This window comes from Aquarana catesbeiana, linkage group LG07 (genome assembly GCF_042186555.1).
Source record: "Aquarana catesbeiana isolate 2022-GZ linkage group LG07, ASM4218655v1, whole genome shotgun sequence".
NCBI lineage: Eukaryota > Metazoa > Chordata > Amphibia > Anura > Ranidae > Aquarana > Aquarana catesbeiana.
The window spans coordinates 269,341,451-269,361,180 of record NC_133330.1 but is presented as its reverse complement, the minus strand read 5'-3'; the positions used below and the strand labels follow the sequence as shown (position 1 = coordinate 269,361,180).

At 42.7% G+C, this 19,730-nt stretch overlaps 1 protein-coding gene across 1 annotated transcript in view; it reads right to left on the bottom strand.

The window, feature by feature from the left end:
• QSOX1 (quiescin sulfhydryl oxidase 1) overlaps nucleotides 1-19,730 on the bottom strand; it is a 91,040-nt gene that overhangs the window by 25,012 nt on the left and 46,298 nt on the right. Inside the window, exons 3-5 of the mRNA XM_073593331.1 lie at nucleotides 17,034-17,082; nucleotides 10,372-10,468; nucleotides 2,705-2,795 (exon numbers count right to left, since the gene is read on the bottom strand). Coding sequence (XP_073449432.1) covers nucleotides 2,705-2,795; nucleotides 10,372-10,468; nucleotides 17,034-17,082 — 237 coding nt within the window. The remainder of the gene's footprint in view (nucleotides 1-2,704; nucleotides 2,796-10,371; nucleotides 10,469-17,033; nucleotides 17,083-19,730) is intronic.

Genomic DNA, 19,730 nt, shown 5'->3' with positions numbered 1-19,730 from the left:
TTGATTGTAGACTTTGACAATATAACGTCCACCTCCTGGAGGGTGTCCTTCACTTGTCTGGATGTTGTGAATGGGTTTTTCTTTACCATAGAGAGGATCCTGCGATTATCCACCACTGTTGTCTTCCGTAGATGTCCAGGCCTTTGAATGCATGATGTAGGTTCATAGAAATAGATTTAAAATGCAAATACCACACTTAGAATCAACTCCAGACCTGTTACCTGTCTAATTGATGAAGAAATAACGAAGTAGTAGACCACACCTGGCCATGAAACAGCTTTTGATTCAATTGTCCAATTACTTTTGGTCCCTTGAAAAAGGAGGGGTGGCTTTTCTTAAGAGCTGTAATTCCTAAAACTTCATCCAATTTGGATGTACATACCCTCAAATTAAACCTGAGGGTGTGTACTTTCAGTCCATATCCATTATATAACTATAGCTTGAATATGTTTTGGTAAATACCTGAAAAAATTCTAAAATTGTGCCTGTGTCCAAATATATATGGACCTAACTGTAAATGTTAAATAAAAAAACAAGTCCATCCAAAATATAAATAATATCCGTCTCTAGATAATCAGCATCCCAACACCGTGTTTAGGAATAGTGGACTGACATTTATTCCTTCATTCAAAAGGATATCAAGCCCTTCTATATATCCACCAAGGCAGGAGGAGACAAAAGGGGTTCACTGACTTAACCTCCAATCTCACCATGGGCTCCATCAATTAGTCTCTTTCATGTTCAACAAATCATGAAAGCCAGAAAAGGATCATCTCTAAGGGCCCTTTCACACTGTGGCGGTTTGCAGGCGCTATTGGGCTAATAATAGCACCTGCAAACCGACCCGAAACAGACGCTGCTGTCTCTCCAGTGTGAAAGCCCTCGGGCTTTCGAGCGATGCCTTAGCAGGATGGGAAAAAAAGTCCTGCTAGCAGCATCTTCGGAGCGGTGAAGGAGCGGAGTGTATACCACTCCTTCACTGCTCCTGCCAATTGAAATCAATGGGACAGCGCGGCTGTACCGCCGGCAAAGCGCCTCTGCAGAGGCGCTTTGCGGTGGTTTTAAACCCTTTCTTGGCTGCTAGCTGGGGGTAAAACCACCCCGCTAGTGGCCGAATACCGACGGTAAAGCACCACTTACAATAGCGGCGTTTTACCGCCGACGCCGCCCCCGCCCCAGTGTGAAAGGGCCCATAGTGTAGTACGATTTATTTAGTAAAATGTATCAAAGAATAAAAGATGTAAACTCACATTTGTATATGCCCAAAGGCACCAACACAAACAGCCCCACAGCTCAGAGATAGCCTCTCACCGCCGCTCGCTCCCACAGAGTTGATGTGTGTTCCACGGACCAGAACTCGTTACTAGAAAGTGATGTCACCACCTCCTAGATATGACAACAGCTGTCCTGCCTCAATGAGTTTCGCACTCATGCGTCTTCAGGAAGCACTGACTTCCTCCTTCAGGTGCTTCTTGAAGACTCCTGAGTGCAAAACACATTGAGATTGTACTTTTAAGTGGGTTCGGGCTTATAAACCTATATTTGCCTATGCAGAGAAAATTGCATATTCACTTTAATAACAGCCCAGTCAGCTGCTTGTACTTTTTTCTTTGCTTCCCCGCTGCTCCATTCACCTATAGGATGAGAAAGATAAGCTCTATGTAAACTCTAGTTTGCAACTTAGAGCTTACATAGGGTTGACTGCTCTCCCCTCGATCCCGTGTGACAGCATTGGGTGCTTGATCAGAGCCCCAGCTCTGTCATATGGTAAAACGTTACATTGTTCCCATACTTAGAAGTTCAAATACTGTATATCATCTTGTTTCCCTGGATGGATGGAGCAGCAGGTGAGCAAAGAGAAGGTAAGTACAAGCAGCTATCAGAGCTGGAATTAAAGTGAATCTATTTCTTTGCCCTGCACATCCCTGTCCTTCTCCCCCAAGGTGATTTCAGACATTCTTCCAATACAATCTTTTAAACCTTCCACTTGCAGGGTGTTCAGCAGGAGTCAGACATGGCCACCAATCACTAAAAACCACAGTGTCAACGGGATTTAGAGGGAAAAATATGTGGTCAGCAGTGGTGGTAGGAAATTGTTATGCCGTGTACACACGATCGGGATTTTGGTCGGAAAAAGATATGATGGCTTTTCCGACGGGTCTTTGCTCAAGCTTGTCTTGCATACACACGGTCACACAAAAGTTCTCTGAACTTTTGACCGTCAAGCACGCGGTGAAGTACAACACTACGACGAGCCGAGAAAATGAAGTTCAATGCTTCCGAGCATGCGTTGAATTGTTTCCGAGCATGCGTGATTTTTTGCGCGTCCGAATTGCATACAGACGATCGCTTTTTCGGATAAGAACTTCTTCCGGCCGAAAAATAGAGAACCTGCTCTCAATCTTTTGCTGGCTGGAATTCCGCCAGCAAAAGTCCGATGGAGCATACACACGGTCGCATTTTCCGACCAAAAGCTTACATCGGTCTTTTGCTGGCGGCATTTCCGATCGTGTGTACGGGGCATTAGAAAGGAAGTTCGAGCCAACTCACTGACGTACCTGAAAGTCAGAATTTCCATAAATGCATGCTTCAGCATAACATTGAAAAAAAAACGTATAACATCAAGAGATAGATCTGTATACAAATACTGTAAATAGGGGCAGGACAGGTTAATGATAGGTTCACCTTAATATTTAACTCTTACCTCTCTTGCCGTATACATTTCAGGAAGTTCAAATATCAAAACTAAATACGTCTCGTCATTGTTTTGGAAAAACTGCTCAATCTCAGGGGTGCTGGAAGAGACAATGTGAATGCTCATATCCATGTTATCTAATCAATTCATCATCATTTGACAATATTGAATAAAAGATTTAGCAAAGGTGTAAACCCAATAACTGATATCTCATATAAGCTTTAACATGTTACTGTAATTTGAAAAGCAGTTGTATTATTTAAAGTGGTTCTAAAACCTAAGACCCCTTTCACACTGGGGAGCTTTTCAGGCATTTTAGCGCTAAAAATATTGCCTGTAAAACACCTGAAAGGCGCCTCTCAAGCCACCCTAGTGTGAAAGCCCGAGTGCTTTCACACTGGGGCAGTGTGCTTGCAGAATGGGAAAAAAATCCTGTAAGCAGCATCTTTGGAGCAGTGGGGGAGCGGTGTATACACCGCTCCTCCACCGCCCCTGTCCATTGAAATGAATGGGCAGCGCTGCCGAAGCACCTGCAAAATGGGCGCTATTAACCCTTTGCTTGACCGCTAGCGGGGGTTGAAAGCGCCCCGCTAGTGGCCGAATAGTGCTGCTATAACAGCGGTAAAGCGCCACTAAAACTAGCGGCGCCCTATAACTGCGGTAAATCGGTAAACCGCTAAGGGACCCGTCGCCCAGTGTGAAAGGGGTCTTAAGTTTTTTACCTTAACGCATTCTATGCATTAAGGTAAAAGATATTTTGCATGCAGCTTCCCCCACAATTCCCCTTATACTTACCTGAACTCGACTAAGCGATGTGCACAAGAGTAGTGGCTCTCCCTGCTCTGTCCCTCCCACACCTTTCAATCAAATCTTATGATGAGGGTGAAGGGTTAAGGCTGAGCCCCAAATATCTGTGCGGTGGACCCGAGAAGGGGCAGAATGGGGCTGCTCTGTGCAAAACCATTGCACAGAGCAGGTTAGTATAACATGTTTATAATTTTAATAAAAAAAAAAAACGGAAGCTTTAATATCATTACATCAGTCTCTGCCTTCAAGAAGTTAACAAAGGTCCATGGTTTGGATTTAAACCAACAACACTAGTGCTGCCAGGCAGAAGTGCTAACCACTTAGCCACCATGCTAGATATATATAGATATATATAGTATTTTTATTGCTGCAGCTGTAACACTTGGTGATCCTGCCATGAAGGTCCTTCCTCAGACACGTCCTATCATAGAATGACAACACTCTATCCCCGTCTACCAAATGATGTTACTGCATTGTCACTGTGTCACAGTGGCTTCTGATGGAAACAACATCTTCACAAATTACACAAATGTGTTCCAATGTTGTCACCATTAGGGATGGGCGAATGGTTCGACCCAAGCATAAGTTTGGGCCAAACTTTTGTTGTTCGGTCGTTCGGCGAACATCCGAACAAACGGGTTGTTCGACCGTTTGTTCGCCCCCCACCCCGAACCAACTACAATGCATTGTGGCGCTGAACAGTGCATTGCAATCCCTGATTGGCTGAAGCAGTGAAAGCTTCAGCCAATCAGGGCAGAGAGAACTGTCAGAGTCATGATTGGACATTATCATCATGACTTTATCCAATCATGGCGCATTCCCGCCCCACAGTATAAAAGTATTCTTTCAATGGCAGCCATTTTCAGCGTGATTTCGGCGTGGAGAGAGATAGAACAGGGCTATGTTCAGTGCTATTAGTTAGTGTGCTATACTGTGCTATTTTGCTTCAATTGTCAGTGTAGAATATTAGTTTAGTGTCAGTCTAGGGATAGAGTGAGTGTAGTAAGGACCATCATTCAGCTTTGCATAGTGTGCAGCTAGAATAGGGACAGCTCAGATAGTTTCACTGTAGTGTAGTGAGACCGTGTCATTCATACATACATTAGTGTAGAGTAGGGACAGCTCATATAGTTTCAGTGTAGTGTAGTGAGACCGTATCAGTAATCTTTACATTAGTGTATAGCTAGAGTAGGGAAAGTTCAGATAGCGTCAGTGTAGTGACGGTTGAAAACTGTCTATTTGATTGCGTTACTGCCAGTTTAACGCCATTTATTTCTGTGTGCGTTACTGCCAGTTTAACGCCATTTACTTCTGTGTGCGTTACTGACAGTTTAACGCCATATAGTTTTGTGTGCGTTACTGGCAGTTTAACGCCATATAGTTCTGTGTGTGTTGCTGCCAGGTTAACGCCATATAGTTTTGTGCGTTACTGCCAGTTTAACGCCATTTACTTCCAGTTTAACGCCATTTACTTCTGTGTGCGTTACTGCCAGTTTATTATTATTATTATACAGTATTTATATAGTGCCAACAGTTTACGTAGCGCTTTACAACTTGAGTTTAATGCCATATTTGTTTTCTGTGCGTTACTGCCAGTTTAACGCCATTTACTTTGTGTGCGTTACTGCCAGTTTAACGCCATATTGTTTTCTATGCATTACTGCCAGTTTAACGCCATATAGTTTTGTGTGCGTTACAGCCAATTTAACGCCATATAGTTCTGTGTGCGTTACTGCCAGTTTAACGCCATATAGTTTTGTGTGCGTTACTGCCAGTTTAACGCCATGTAGTTCTGTGTGCGTTGCTGCCAGGTTAACGCCATTTACTTCTGTGTGCGTTACTGCCAGTTTAACGCCATATTGTTTTCTGTGCGTTACTGACAGTTTAATGCCATATAGTTCTGTGTGCGTTACTGCCAGTTTAACGCCATATAGTTTTCTGCGTTACTGCCAGTTTAACGCCATTTACTTCTGTGTGCTTTACTGCCAGTTTAACGCCATATAGTTTTGTGTGCGTTATTGCCAGTTTAACGCCATATAGTTCTGTGTGCGTTACAACCAGTTTAACGCCATATAGTTTTGTGCTTTACTGACAGTTTAATGCCATTTACTTCTGCGTGCGTTACTGACAGTTTAACACCATATAGTTCTGTGTGCGTTGCTGCCAGTTTAATGCCATTTACTTCTGTGTGCGTTACTGCCAGTTTAACGCCACATAGTTCTGTGTGCATTACTACCAGTTTAACGCCATATAGTTCTGTGTGCGTTATTGCCAGTTTAACGCCATATAGTTTTGTGTGCATTACTGCCAGTTTAACGCCATATCATTTTGTGTGCGTTACTGCCAGTTTAACGCCATATAGTTCTGTGTACGTTAATGGTTACTGCCAGTTTAACGCCATATAGTTTTGTGTGAGTTACTACCAGTTTAACACCATATAGTTCTGTGTGTGTTACTGCCAGTTTAACGCCATATAGTTCTGAGTGCGTTACTGCCAGTTTAATGCCATATAGTTCTGTGTGCGTTACTGCCAGTTTAACGCCATATAGTTCTGTGTGCGTTACTGCCAGTTTAACGCCATATAGTTCTGTGTGCGTTACTGCCAGTTTAACGCCATATAGTTTTGTGTGCGTTACTGCCAGTTTAACGCCATATAGTTCTGTGTGCGTTACTGCCAGTTTAACGCCATATAGTTCTGTGTGCGTTAAAGGTTACTGCCAGTTTAACGCCATATCGTTTTGTGTGCGTTACTACCAGTTTAACGCCATATAGTCCTGTGTGTGTTACTGCCAGTTTAACGCCATATAGTTCTGAGTGCGTTACTGCCAGTTTAATGCCATATCGTTTTGTGTGCGTTACTGCCACTTTAACGCCATATAGTTCTGTGTGCGTTACTGCCAGTTTAACGCCATATAGTTCTGTGTGCGTTACTTCCAGTTTAACGCCATTTACTTCTGTGTGCGTTACTGCCAGTTTATTATTATTATTATACAGTATTTATATAGTGCCAACAGTTTACGTAGCGCTTTACAACTTGAGTTTAATGCCATATTTGTTTTCTGTGCGTTACTGCCAGTTTAACGCCATTTACTTTGTGTGCGTTACTGCCAGTTTAACGCCATATTGTTTTCTATGCATTACTGCCAGTTTAACGCCATATAGTTTTGTGTGCGTTACAGCCAATTTAACGCCATATAGTTCTGTGTGCGTTACTGCCAGTTTAACGCCATATAGTTTTGTGTGCGTTACTGCCAGTTTAACGCCATGTAGTTCTGTGTGCGTTGCTGCCAGTTTAACGCCATATAGTTCTGTGTGCGTTACTGCCAGGTTAACGCCATTTACTTCTGTGTGCGTTACTGCCAGTTTAACGCCATATTGTTTTCTGTGCGTTACTGACAGTTTAATGCCATATAGTTCTGTGTGCGTTACTGCCAGTTTAACGCCATATAGTTTTCTGCGTTACTGCCAGTTTAACGCCATTTACTTCTGTGTGCTTTACTGCCAGTTTAACGCCATATAGTTTTGTGTGCGTTATTGCCAGTTTAACGCCATATAGTTCTGTGTGCGTTACAACCAGTTTAACGCCATATAGTTTTGTGCTTTACTGACAGTTTAATGCCATTTACTTCTGCGTGCGTTACTGACAGTTTAACACCATATAGTTCTGTGTGCGTTGCTGCCAGTTTAATGCCATTTACTTCTGTGTGCGTTACTGCCAGTTTAACGCCACATAGTTCTGTGTGCATTACTACCAGTTTAACGCCATATAGTTCTGTGTGCGTTATTGCCAGTTTAACGCCATATAGTTTTGTGTGCATTACTGCCAGTTTAACGCCATATCATTTTGTGTGCGTTACTGCCAGTTTAACGCCATATAGTTCTGTGTACGTTAATGGTTACTGCCAGTTTAACGCCATATAGTTTTGTGTGAGTTACTACCAGTTTAACACCATATAGTTCTGTGTGTGTTACTGCCAGTTTAACGCCATATAGTTCTGAGTGCGTTACTGCCAGTTTAATGCCATATAGTTCTGTGTGCGTTACTGCCAGTTTAACGCCATATAGTTCTGTGTGCGTTACTGCCAGTTTAACGCCATATAGTTCTGTGTGCGTTACTGCCAGTTTAACGCCATATAGTTTTGTGTGCGTTACTGCCAGTTTAACGCCATATAGTTCTGTGTGCGTTACTGCCAGTTTAACGCCATATAGTTCTGTGTGCGTTAAAGGTTACTGCCAGTTTAACGCCATATCGTTTTGTGTGCGTTACTACCAGTTTAACGCCATATAGTCCTGTGTGTGTTACTGCCAGTTTAACGCCATATAGTTCTGAGTGCGTTACTGCCAGTTTAATGCCATATCGTTTTGTGTGCGTTACTGCCACTTTAACGCCATATAGTTCTGTGTGCGTTACTGCCAGTTTAACGCCATATAGTTCTGTGTGCGTTACTGCCAGTTTAACGCCATATAGTTCTGTGTGCGTTACTGCCAGTTTAACGCCATATAGTTCTGTGTGCGTTACTGCCAGTTTAACGCCATATAGTTTTGTGTGCGTTACTGCCAATTTAACGCCATATAGTTCTGTGCATCTCTGTACGTTTGGTGCATTATATTGCAGTATATTATAGTGTATCCGTGAAGTGTGTCTGTGTAGTGTGAGTACTCAAATTAAAGTGCACCAAACACCTCTTTTTATTGATTAAAGTGCATGTATGTACAGATTTCAACTTCTTCTTTACATTTGCTTATACGCACCGCCCCCTCCCTTCCAATAATGTCTGGGAGGACAACAAGGAGAGACAGACGTTCCCTTGGCACTGTAAGGGGGCCAGCAACAAATGTGTCCACAGGCAAAGGTGGACGTGGTGGTCAGTCCTCAGGCAGGGCATCATTTCCTCTGTTTAGTGAGTTTGCCCGTGCTATCCAGCCACAGCATGCAGAGGAGGTGGTGGACTGGCTTTTCTAAACCTTCCTCATCCTCTGTCACACAAGCAGAGACAAGTGTGCAGTCCCCTGCAGTTGTCAGAGTAGATAAACCTGCCTCCTTGTCCACATCTACTCTTGCCATAGCCCCAACATCAGCCATTGAGGAGTCATTTGACCACAGCGTCAGCCACTTGTTCCTTGATGATGCCCAGCCATTACTGGATTCAGATGTTGGTTATGAGGTTGAGGATGACAGGAACATGAGCCTAGAGAGAGGGAGAAACACTGGTAGATAAATTGGCATTCATGTTCCCCAAGCCACAGCGTCTTGCCAAGTTGTCTCCAGTGGTAATGATGAAGATGGAGATGATGATGATGAGGTCACTGATGCGACTTGGGTGCCAGATAGAGCAGAGGAGGAAACTGAAGGTGAGGCGGCACAACCCCAAGGAGGCCAACATCAAGAAAGAGTAGAGAGCAGCCACCCTATTCCATCACATTCTGCAGCTGTTATCTCTTGGCCCACTCCCTAAAGCTCAGCTGTCTGGGCCTTTTTTAGCACATCTGCAGCAGATCGCACTGTTGCTATCTGCAAACTGTGTCTCAGGCACATCAAATGTGTCAAAAACACCAACCATTTAGATACCGCATGCTTAACAAGGCATTTAACGTCCAACCACTCAGCCTGTTGGCAAGAGCACCTAAAAGCCACACAAAAGGGGCACAAATCTGTCCTTCACTACCAAATGGGTGTGGAGTCTACTCTTCTCTACCATGTGGTGCCTTAGGACCCCCTACAGCATTTAGCCATTGTGTCATGTTGATATGTAATTGTATTAGCCACACCTTCCTTATCAATTATATATTGTTTGTTATTTATTTTTGAACTGCATTTAGAATAATAAATACGGTAACTATTTTTATACATAATACGTACATTGTTTGTTGGTGTTATATCACCACTAGGGCCTCTAAAATCCCACAAGGGGGAACCCTGTTTTCTGTATATTGTACACAGGGATGTTGGCCCACCTCTAGTCCTCTCTATCTCAACTTTTTTCTGTATGTATGCTTGCAGGGAAAATGTCATTTTTTTGGGGCTTTATAAATGCAACTTATGCTGCAGCAGATTCTAGGCATGGAACAGATCTGCCACTTTACAGGTAGACTAAGGGGACCCCCCAGGCGCTATATTGGAAGGAATTTTTCATTTTTATGCTTTCACTTTAAAAATAAAAAAAATCACTGCTCATTTAAAAATGAAGTTTTTCACAAACTTTTTTTTATTGATACATGTCCCCCAGGGCAGGACCCGGACTCCTATAACCAATGTATGCCCAATTACTTGCATATAAGCCTTGTAACGCACACAGAACACTTTGGATTTTTGACGTTCGGGTTCCATTGACTTTAATGGGGTTCGATATTCGGGTCCGAACTTTCACGTTGTTCGAAAGTTCTGTTGCGAACCAAACAGGGGTTTGTTTGGCCCATCCCTAGTTACCATCGGGAAACTCGTCTTAAGAAATGCCATGCAGCCATCAGTGGAGTGTATGTAGACAGTAAGTGGCTGCAAAAAGTCAAAAGCACTAGGATGCCACAAAGGATGAAAAAAGTTAAAAAGCAGTTTATTAAAAGGAAATATTAGTAGAGGGTTAGATACAAGTCTAAAAGTAAATTTACTTCTTTCTGTTTCTGTTTAAGGGTTGTAAAATGCACATTTTCCATTTTAAAAAAAAGACAGTATTAATGATACACTGAATGTTATTCACCTAGGGTTCATATATGCTTTAACTGCAGATTATGCTACCAATGCTGGGAACAGCCAAATAAGGATCCAGGGAGGTCAGTATAACAACCAAGCACCGAGTACTTTCAGAAGGAATCAGCAATGGCTGCACCCATTTCTCTACGGTTTATGTTATGTTCCCATTCCATGGGCATACCTGATTGGTTCTAGTGGTGGACATGCAGGGGGTGGAGAATCCTTACTCGCTTCCAATTGGTCAATGATGAATTTTTTTATTGATCCTGGATCCCGAGCTGCAGAAATATGGTGCAAACAGTAAAATAGAAGTCTAAGTAACATCTGCATTTTCTTGCCCCCAGCCCTACAAAATACTAATAGGCAGTATTAAAAAAAGAAAAAAATATTTAAATTAGTTATGTGTTTTATAATTACTAGTACCAATATTTTGTAGTATTTTACAAGGAATATAAATCATTTTGCTGAGTTTCAGAAAATAGCTGGGATTTAGTTCCAGTGTTTATTAGAAGTCTGAACTGGCTTCTTACCAAATCTGTATTCATTTGTCACTTTTAATTTAAGTAATTCTTATTAAATGGTTTTATAGTAACAACTCCACTTGCTCACATCTAAGTGCTTTCCACCGGCACAACACAATCAGCTATGGGTTTCATAGAAGTCAATCATGTCCATTCCCATCGGTTTCTGCATGGTAGCATGTTACAGAAAATATGGACTGCAAAAAGTTAACTGTGTCAACATGTGCTTTTAGTGCCTAAAGCCTAGTACACATGGGCCAAATATCGGGCGGCATCAGCCAGTTCAATAGAAACATTCGGCCCGTGTGTACTGCAGCTGATCCAACAGAAGTTTGGCTGGCTTCTGTCAAAGGGGCATGACCGAAAAAGGTCTGCCCATCCAGCTCCCGATCAGCGCTCTCAGCCAATGGCTGAGAACACTGACCGGAGTGTTCTAGCGGGGGGGCCGTCCCCTGTCAGAACACAATAGAACAGCGGGGGGGATCGCTGTACTAACATTGCATAGTTTGTACAGCGGCTCCTCCTGAGCTGTCAGGTTTTTTTTTTTTTTCGTTCAGCCTGCTGAGTTCACCTTTAAAAAAAAAAATAATAATAATAAATGCACATTTTTTGCAGGTTAAAAAAATGTGCATTTACTATTTTTTTTGTAAGAGCTTGGAAAGCATTGCACCTACAATCAGCAGATTCTGGATGCAAACCTGGCTCTTGCAGATAGCCTGTGTAAGCTGTCTGCTCATACCTCGTACAGGCAGGCAGTTACACACTGACAAGAAGAATCAATCAACTACCTAGAGCACTCAACAGTGCCATGATAGGTCATTGAGAACTACAAGCTGACAGCTGCAAAGGTTGTTGGTACTTGTAGTTCATTCAGTCACAGAACTCTGGCTCATGCATGTGGGCAGAGCCCCAGACGGCCGCGCTCTTTTCAAATAGCGACAGCAGGTATGGGGAGAAGATCCTTGGCCTGCTGTCACAGGGAGGGGAGATCGGGGAGTGACTGCAGGATTGGAACAACAGGAATCGGAGAAATGGGTGAAGCATGTAACATGTTCCCGAAGGTGAACTTATCCTTTAAGCGCCTGTGTGTACAGGCACACGAGTAAGAATAGGCTGCATTAGACATGTGCACTGCCGAAAAATTTGTTAGTTTTTCGTTTCATTCGTTTTTTTTGTTTTTGGGTCATTCGTTATGATCGGAATACGTAAATTCAAAAATTCGTAAATCCGAAAATCCAAAAATGAGAAGGAAAATCCAAAAATTCTAAATAATAACTAACTAACTAATAATAACTAACTATTAAATTATAGGTATTGGAATTTCCTTTCAAATTTGGCTGTTAGTGAATGTAACGAATGCGAATTTATCCGAAGTTACGAATTATCCGAACTAACGAATGCTGCATCTAAACAAATGGAATGGAACGAAGTATTAATAAATAATAATAATGATAAAAAGGTTTTATTATTAATATTTTTGTTATTTATTATTATTAGTTTGTTACGTTCCATTCGTTTACATACGGCATTCGTTATAGAAGATAATTCGTAACTTATATATATATTCGTATTCGCTATGTTCACTAACAGCCAAATTTGAAAGGAAATTCCAATACCTATAATTTAATAGTTAGTAATAGTTAAGTTATTATTAGTTAGTTATTATTTCAGATTTTCAAATTTTCGGGTTTTTGGATTTTTTATGAATTTACGAATTTTTGAAAATAAGAATTTACGAATATTCGGAAAACTTCGTTAAACGGGTTTTCTTCAATTCGGATTTTAGAATTTACAAATATACCAATTTTCAAATATCCGAATTTACGAATATTCGGAAAAATTTGTTAAACAAGTTCTTCGTTAATTCGGATATTTGCGAATTAACAAATTTGTCCAAATTAGTTAAAAAACGGATTCGGGACTATGCGAATTGCACATGTCTAGGCTGCATTTACATCAGTAAAAAAAAAAAAAAAAAACACCTATATGCCTAAAAACATTGCATTTTTAGGAATCAGTGTGCAAGAGGCCTAAAACCAAATTTTACAGACATACTATACAACCAGCAGACAGAAATCTTTTCATATAGAAACCCATACAGCAAAATTCAACAAAAGCATGCAAACAATACATAAAACATGTCACTGTGAAAAAACATATTGAGGTAACGTTCAGTCTCATGGAAGATGGAATTACGGTAGCTATAAAATCGAACTTTTTCCTTACAGCTATTATTTATTTTTATTTTTTCAGATGTATCATCAGTAGCCGGTGTTTACAGGAGGAGGAGGTTCAGACGTTATAGACTGTCATGTGCACACAAGCATGAAAAATGCCTCTTTCAGAGTTGTCTGGCTCTTTTTTTTTTTATTATTATTCCTCTGAACACAGCTGCATACTAACTAGTTTTTGCACCTGCAGGACTTTAAACATGTATTTGTACGCTGTGTTTAGGGGCATAAAAAAATGACACCCTTTTTTAATATGTGTATTTGTGCTTTTTATGCATAAACGTGCATAGAAGTGCATACATGTATGTAAATGAATTCTAGTGGCTAGAATAAATGATTATAATAAGTTTAAGTGCATACGATTCTAAACACCATATGTCTGTAAAAGCTCAAAAACACAAGAAATATCGTGCCAAAACTTTTTTAAGCTGGATATTTCTGCTGGCTCCTTGCAGAAAAATCCAGTGTACAGCGTAACCAGAAATATTTTAATACGCCATAAGCCTGTGTTTTATTTGTAATGCAAGGTCCACTTTAAAGTGGTTGTAAGGAAAGGCACCCCCCCTCCTTCCACATAGGCAGAGGAATGAAGGAACATGCAGAGCTGTAGTCTGAATAGACAAGCTCTCTGCTAATCTACCTCTAAGTTCCGTCCCCGACACAAACTTTCAGCTGCTGTTATCTTGTGTGTCGAGGAACTTGTCAGAAGTGACTCTGCTGATAACAGAGGAATGGAGCACCAGAAAGACACGGCACTAAAGCCCGTACACACAATCAGAAATACAGGTTTTGAAGCGATCGTAGGATAATCTGATCGTTAGTACACAGCTGTGCTGATGTACTCACTCTGTCCTCTTTGCTCCCTGCTGCTACTCAGGCAAGAGTCCTTTTTAAACAGCAATGCTGTCAGGATCTTCCCAAGCCAGCCCAAGCCTAGCCTGGAGGCAGAGTCCCCCCAGACCTAGGGGTCCCTCCTAGGCCACCAACAGTCTCCTCAGCACTAAATCTTCTACCCAACTCCCCTACTGGCATGGCTCCCCAATATTTAAGGGCTGACTCAGCCACCCTACCAGGACATTCTGCCATGGGGATTGGCCAAGTTCCCTCAAATGTGCAAATCAGCCCTCCTGGCCTGAGCCCACTAACTTCTAGAAGCTTCTATAAACTTCTAGATCCAGGGAGAGGTACCAGAGACCTACTTCTGTGGAGCCATCCAGCCTGATTCATAACTTAAATTTCCCAGCACTAACACTAGTAGCACACTAGAGGGTGCTACACTTAGAACATTCAGTGAGAGATGACAGTATACATATACTGTATATGTAGTGTTTACTTATCTCTCTCCAAAGCTCTAAAGCCTGGTATATGTGTCTAGGTCAAATTTCATGAATGGGGTTTACATCCATTTTAAGCTAAGACTCCAAACATTTAGATTTTGGACAGAGTGGGGAAGGATTAGCACTTCTCAGATTTGTATTCAAATTCCCATTGAAGAATAGAAATATGCAGATGTTGGGCAAACAGTAGCAAATACTGTACAGTATGTATTGAACTTGCAGATGAGTGTAGACAATGAATGTCCTTAGTAAATGAGAACCTTTCAGACATCAGTGGTGAAAGAAAAAAGCGAATGGCCAGTTAATCGAATGATCAGCTCTTTACAAATATGCCTCTAGGTCATGTTAATGTTGTAGATATATGGTGGCATGTTCAACAAACAGTGCAAAGTAATAAACACTAGGGTGCAAAAATCTGGTAACTCTGCAAAAAATGAGAATTCACATTTTTGAAGTAAGGCCAATACATTGGATTTTGACTGGTTATCACTATGGGTACTGAACATTGCGCTTGTATTGGCAATTCACAGGGTGAATTTCAAGAAATTGAAAAAATTATAAGCCACTGAGCAGATCAATGTAGACTACTAAGCACCGTATTATGTATTTAGATTGTTGGGATGTACACTGCCTTGATTCATTATGCAGTCCAAAGATGACTGTAATTGCTACAGAATAGCTTGCGTGTATGGCAAGTATTCATGTTTTATTTCCTGTACTGGTTTACCGAATAAGGCCAAGGATTTTACATTTGTTAAACACACTGAATATGACCGAACAAGGATCAATAACACCAGAGAGTGGTGATACAGGGAAATCTGATTGCCCTAGGGCAGGGGTCTCCAAACCAAACAAAAGGCCCATTTAACTGCCCTTCAGACTTTAGGGGGGGCAGACTGTGGCCAGAGGGAGTAAAAAATGCCTCAGTGTCAGTGGGAGTAAAAACTGCCTCAGGCTTGGTAGTGTGGGAATAAAAAAATGACTTAGCGCCTGTGGACATTAGGGGGAGGAATAGTGGTATTATGGAAGGAATAGCACCCCATTATTGGTGTCAGCAGAAGGAATAATACTTCATCATTGGTGTCAGTGGAAGGAATAATGCTTCATCATTGGTGTCAGTGAGAGGAAAAGTGCCTAACAATGGTGTCTGTGGGAGAACTAGTGACTCATCATTGGTATCAGTGGGAGGAATAGTGTTCCATCATATATATATATATCAGTGGGAAAAATTGTCCCCCATTGTTAGTGTTATTGGAAGGAATAGTGGCAGATTGTCGGTGTCAGTGGAAGGAAAAGTACCCCATTCAGTGGCAGCTGGTTGCTCCATTTTTTTTGGGGGGGGGCGGCAAACAAATCAGTGCTCTGCGTCCCGAGCCCACCCTTTTTTGAAGCCAATTAGAGTCTCTAATCATGTGCTTAAAGCGGTGTTCCACCCGCAAATGTTTCTTTTTTTAAAGTTAGCAGTTACAAACACTGTAGCTGCTGACTTTTATTAAGGACACTTATCTGTCCAGGGAGCCCGTGTTGTCGGCCCCCAGAGCGGGTGCAGGCGCCGCCATTCTAACTGCCCGTTTCCTACTGTGCATGCGCGAGTCGCGCTGCGCTTTGTGATTGGCCCGCTGTCTTCTGGGACACATACATGTCCCAGAAGACATGGGGGGGGGGGCTTGCCGAAGAAGAGGATATGACGCGGACCAGATGGATCGGAAGTACAGGCTGTACTTCATAAAAAAGTAAGTTAGAAGAAATTTTTTTTTTTAACTAGCCAAAAACGAGGGGTGGAGAGGTGGTCTTTCATTTAGGACCACCTCTCAAAAGTGGGTGGAACTCCGCTTTAAAAAAAAACAACCCATTGAAATCCATGCGTTCGGTGCCCTGCATGGATTAGGGGGCGGCGCCCCTGGCCCCATCGATAGCGTCAGTGGAAGAAATAGTGCCCCATTGTTGGTGTCAGTGGAAGGAATAGTGCCCCATCGTTGGTGTCAGTGGGAGGAATTATTCCCCACTGTTGGTGTCAGTAGAAGGAATGGTGCCCCATCATTGGTGTCAGTCGGAGGAATTATTTCCTACTGTTGGTGTCAGTAGAAGGAATGGTGCCTCATTGTTGGTGTTAGTGGAAGGAATAATGCCCCATGGTTGGTGTCAGTGGGAGGAATATTTCACCATTGTTGGTGTCAGTAGAAGGAATGGTGCCTCGTTGTTGTTGTCAGTGGGAGGAATAGTGCCGCATTCTTGGTGTTAGTGGAAGGAATAATGTCACATTGTTGGTGTCAGTGGGAGGAATTATTCTCCACTGTTGGTGTCAGTAGAAGGAATGGTGCCCCATCATTGGTGAGTAGAAGGAATAGTTCCCCAAGGGCTGGATAAAGGTAAGCAAAGCGCTGCATTGATTTTACAGGCTGCAGTTTTCAGACCACGGCCCTTGGGGATCAGGAAGACATTTTTCTCCTGGTGGAGCAAATTGGACCATGCCTTATAAGGGTTTAGTTTAGCTTCTTCTGGACTAAGCATGAGTATAGGGTTCTGTATATGAAATATGGTTAAACTTGAAGGACTTTTGTGTTTTTTCAAACTGACATGTAACTATGTAACAATAATTACAGTAAGATTTAAAGCAAACTGAAAAGTTAAATGCTGAGATTTCCAGAGAATATAAAGAGCATCTTAAATTGAGGACAAGCCAATGTTTTCCCTCATCCACTAAATAAAAAGAATCAGTGATAAAAATGCTGAGAGAAGAAACTGCTCACATACATTGACTTCGGACAGCCTCTGACTTCTCTTTTGTATTTGAACGGAAGAACTGGAGAGAGAAAAACAAAATACATTATAAAGGCCAAACAGAAATTTATATATTAAACATTATAAATGTATATAAAAAGCTGAAGTATAATCTACTTCCTGGTGTGTCAGATACCTAGTTAAACACTACTCCTCCCCCCACTGGATGCATTACTGTGTCCTGTAGTGACCTAGTGGTCCATGGGAGGATTTTTTGCAACAGCCTCTGGTGCAGCAGGCTATATTAAAATCGAATAGTGTATGGTCAGCTTGAACCAGACAAACAGAATATTTCATCCCATTGTGCCCACCCACCTCTTTGTTTTACCTTTTTTTGGAAAGAGTGGGGAAGGATTAGCACATCTGTCAGTTTTTTTTATTGCTGTCTGTGTCCTCATTACTGTCCCATTGACACCCTGGGTATCAGGGAGTGCTTAGTGATTACATCACCGGGACAGGAAATCTCTCCAGTGAATCTCTCCTTTTTACAAGAACGCTGGAAAATTTAATCTGCATATATTTCCTTCAGTACAGGTTTTCATTTAAAAGAATTGTTATCCTTTAAATGTCAAATGTATTAGTACATAAGCTTTATGAGCTGAACTCCAGGAAAGCTAACAGATGATTTACATTTAAAGGAGTTATTTTAACTGCCAAGGATTTGTCTTGCTGTCCATTCATTCCTGAGATTTATAAAGCCTCTGCACTGACTGGTGGATAACCCCATTTACAATAAACCCCTTCCTGCCAGCCACCTCCTGGCCCTTTAAGGGTTCTAAATGCTGGGAGGCAGAGGCGGGTATTCGGGTCATGTGACCGCTGTGATTGGCTGTCACAGCGGTCACATGATGGGAAAGCTCCCGATCGCTAGTATGCATCAGGAGATTTCTGGTAACCGCTGGCTACCGTGCTGGGAACATGCTCTCAGCACAGTAAATGGTTTAAATAGGGTCGCATATATTGGCCACTCAGCGTGAAGGCCCACACGCCAAGAGGCCACATACAGAATGTGCATTCCCAGCTTTCTTACTGGACTGCAGATCAGCAGTAGACTGATGAAGTCATCCCTCTGCACTTATTTTAACCTATCAGCACATTGTTTGTCAACATTTGCATGCAACACACTTGATTGGCTTCCAGTCCTGTTCCTCCCTTTCTCAGTCTGCAAGAGTGTTGCCATGTCAAACGTAGGTGCTTACATGAGTTTTCATTAAGATAAAGACATTTAATCATTTAGTAATGAATATATAGCAGCAATTTATATTTGCCTGAAGTTCAGCTAAGACAAAAGGATAGGGCGATCTGCAGTAAGGCTACAGTACGTTAAGATTTCTCTCCTTTAGGCCCCTTTCACACTTATACGACTTGTCTCACGATTTTGTACTGCAAAATCGTATGAAAGTCATTCTCCATGATTTTCAATGACTACCATTCATATTGGCACTACTTTGGTCCAACTTCTATGCGAGTTGTATTCCATAGACCTCTATGTTAAACCCTCAAGTAGTATGCAAATCGTACCTGAATAATATAGACACGATTTCAGTACGACTTTGTAAGCACAAGCCTCATGCCATGTACAGTACCTGACCACGAGATTGTGTTTCTCGGCGACAGGGTACTGTGAATGTCGCGCTGGCTCGCTGATCGGGAAAGGAAAACTTTTTTTTTCCTTTCGCGATGAGCGACAGGCAGTGCTGACAGCTGTCTGGTATGAATCATGAGGGGGAACGCCGCGCCAAGTTTTAAATGAGAAAAACGGCATGGGTTCCCCCCCCAGGGGCATACCAGGCCCTTAGGTCTGGTATGGATCTTAAGGGGAACCCCCTACGCCAAAAAATCGGCGTGGGATCCCCACCAAAATCCATACCAGACCCTTATCCGAGCACGCAGCCCGGCCGGTCAGGAATGAGGGTGGGGACGAGCGAGCGCCCCCTCCTGAACCGTACCAGGCCGCATGCCATCAACATGGGAGGGTGGACACTTTGGGGCATGGGGGGTGCCCTGCGGGGCCCCCCCACCCCAAAGCACCTTGTCCCCATGTTGATGAGGACAAGGGCCTCTTCCCGACAACCCTGGCCGTTGGTTGTCTGGGTCTCCAGGCAGGGGGCTTATCGAAATCCGGGAGCCCCCAGATCCTGGCCCTCCACCCTTTGTGAATGAGTATGGGGTACATCGAACCCCTACCCATTCACCTAGGGAAAAAAGTGTCAATGAAAAAACACAGTACACAGGTTTTTAAAGTAATTTATTAGGCAGCTCCGGAGTCTTCTTCTGACTTCGGGGGTCTTCTTCCGACTTCGGGAGTCTCTCCGGTATCTCCTCCTGGTGTCCTGATCTTCTGCCGGCTCTCCGCTATCTTCTACAGCTCTTTTGCTAGCGGTGGCCCGGACTTCTGCCTTCTGGTCTTCTTCCCTCTTCTCTTCTTCCGATGTTGACATGACGCTCTCTCCGGCTGGAATGCTCTCCGAGCGCTCCACAATGAACTTATATAGGCGGTGACCCCGCCCCCTTATGAGGTCACTGATGTTGACCACCGCCATAAGGGGGCGTGGTCAACATCACCCGGTGACCACGCCCCCTAAAACGTCACAGTCCCAGCATGCTCAGGGACTGTGACGGCATAAGAGGGCGGGGTCATCGCCTATATAAGTCACATCGGAGCGCTCA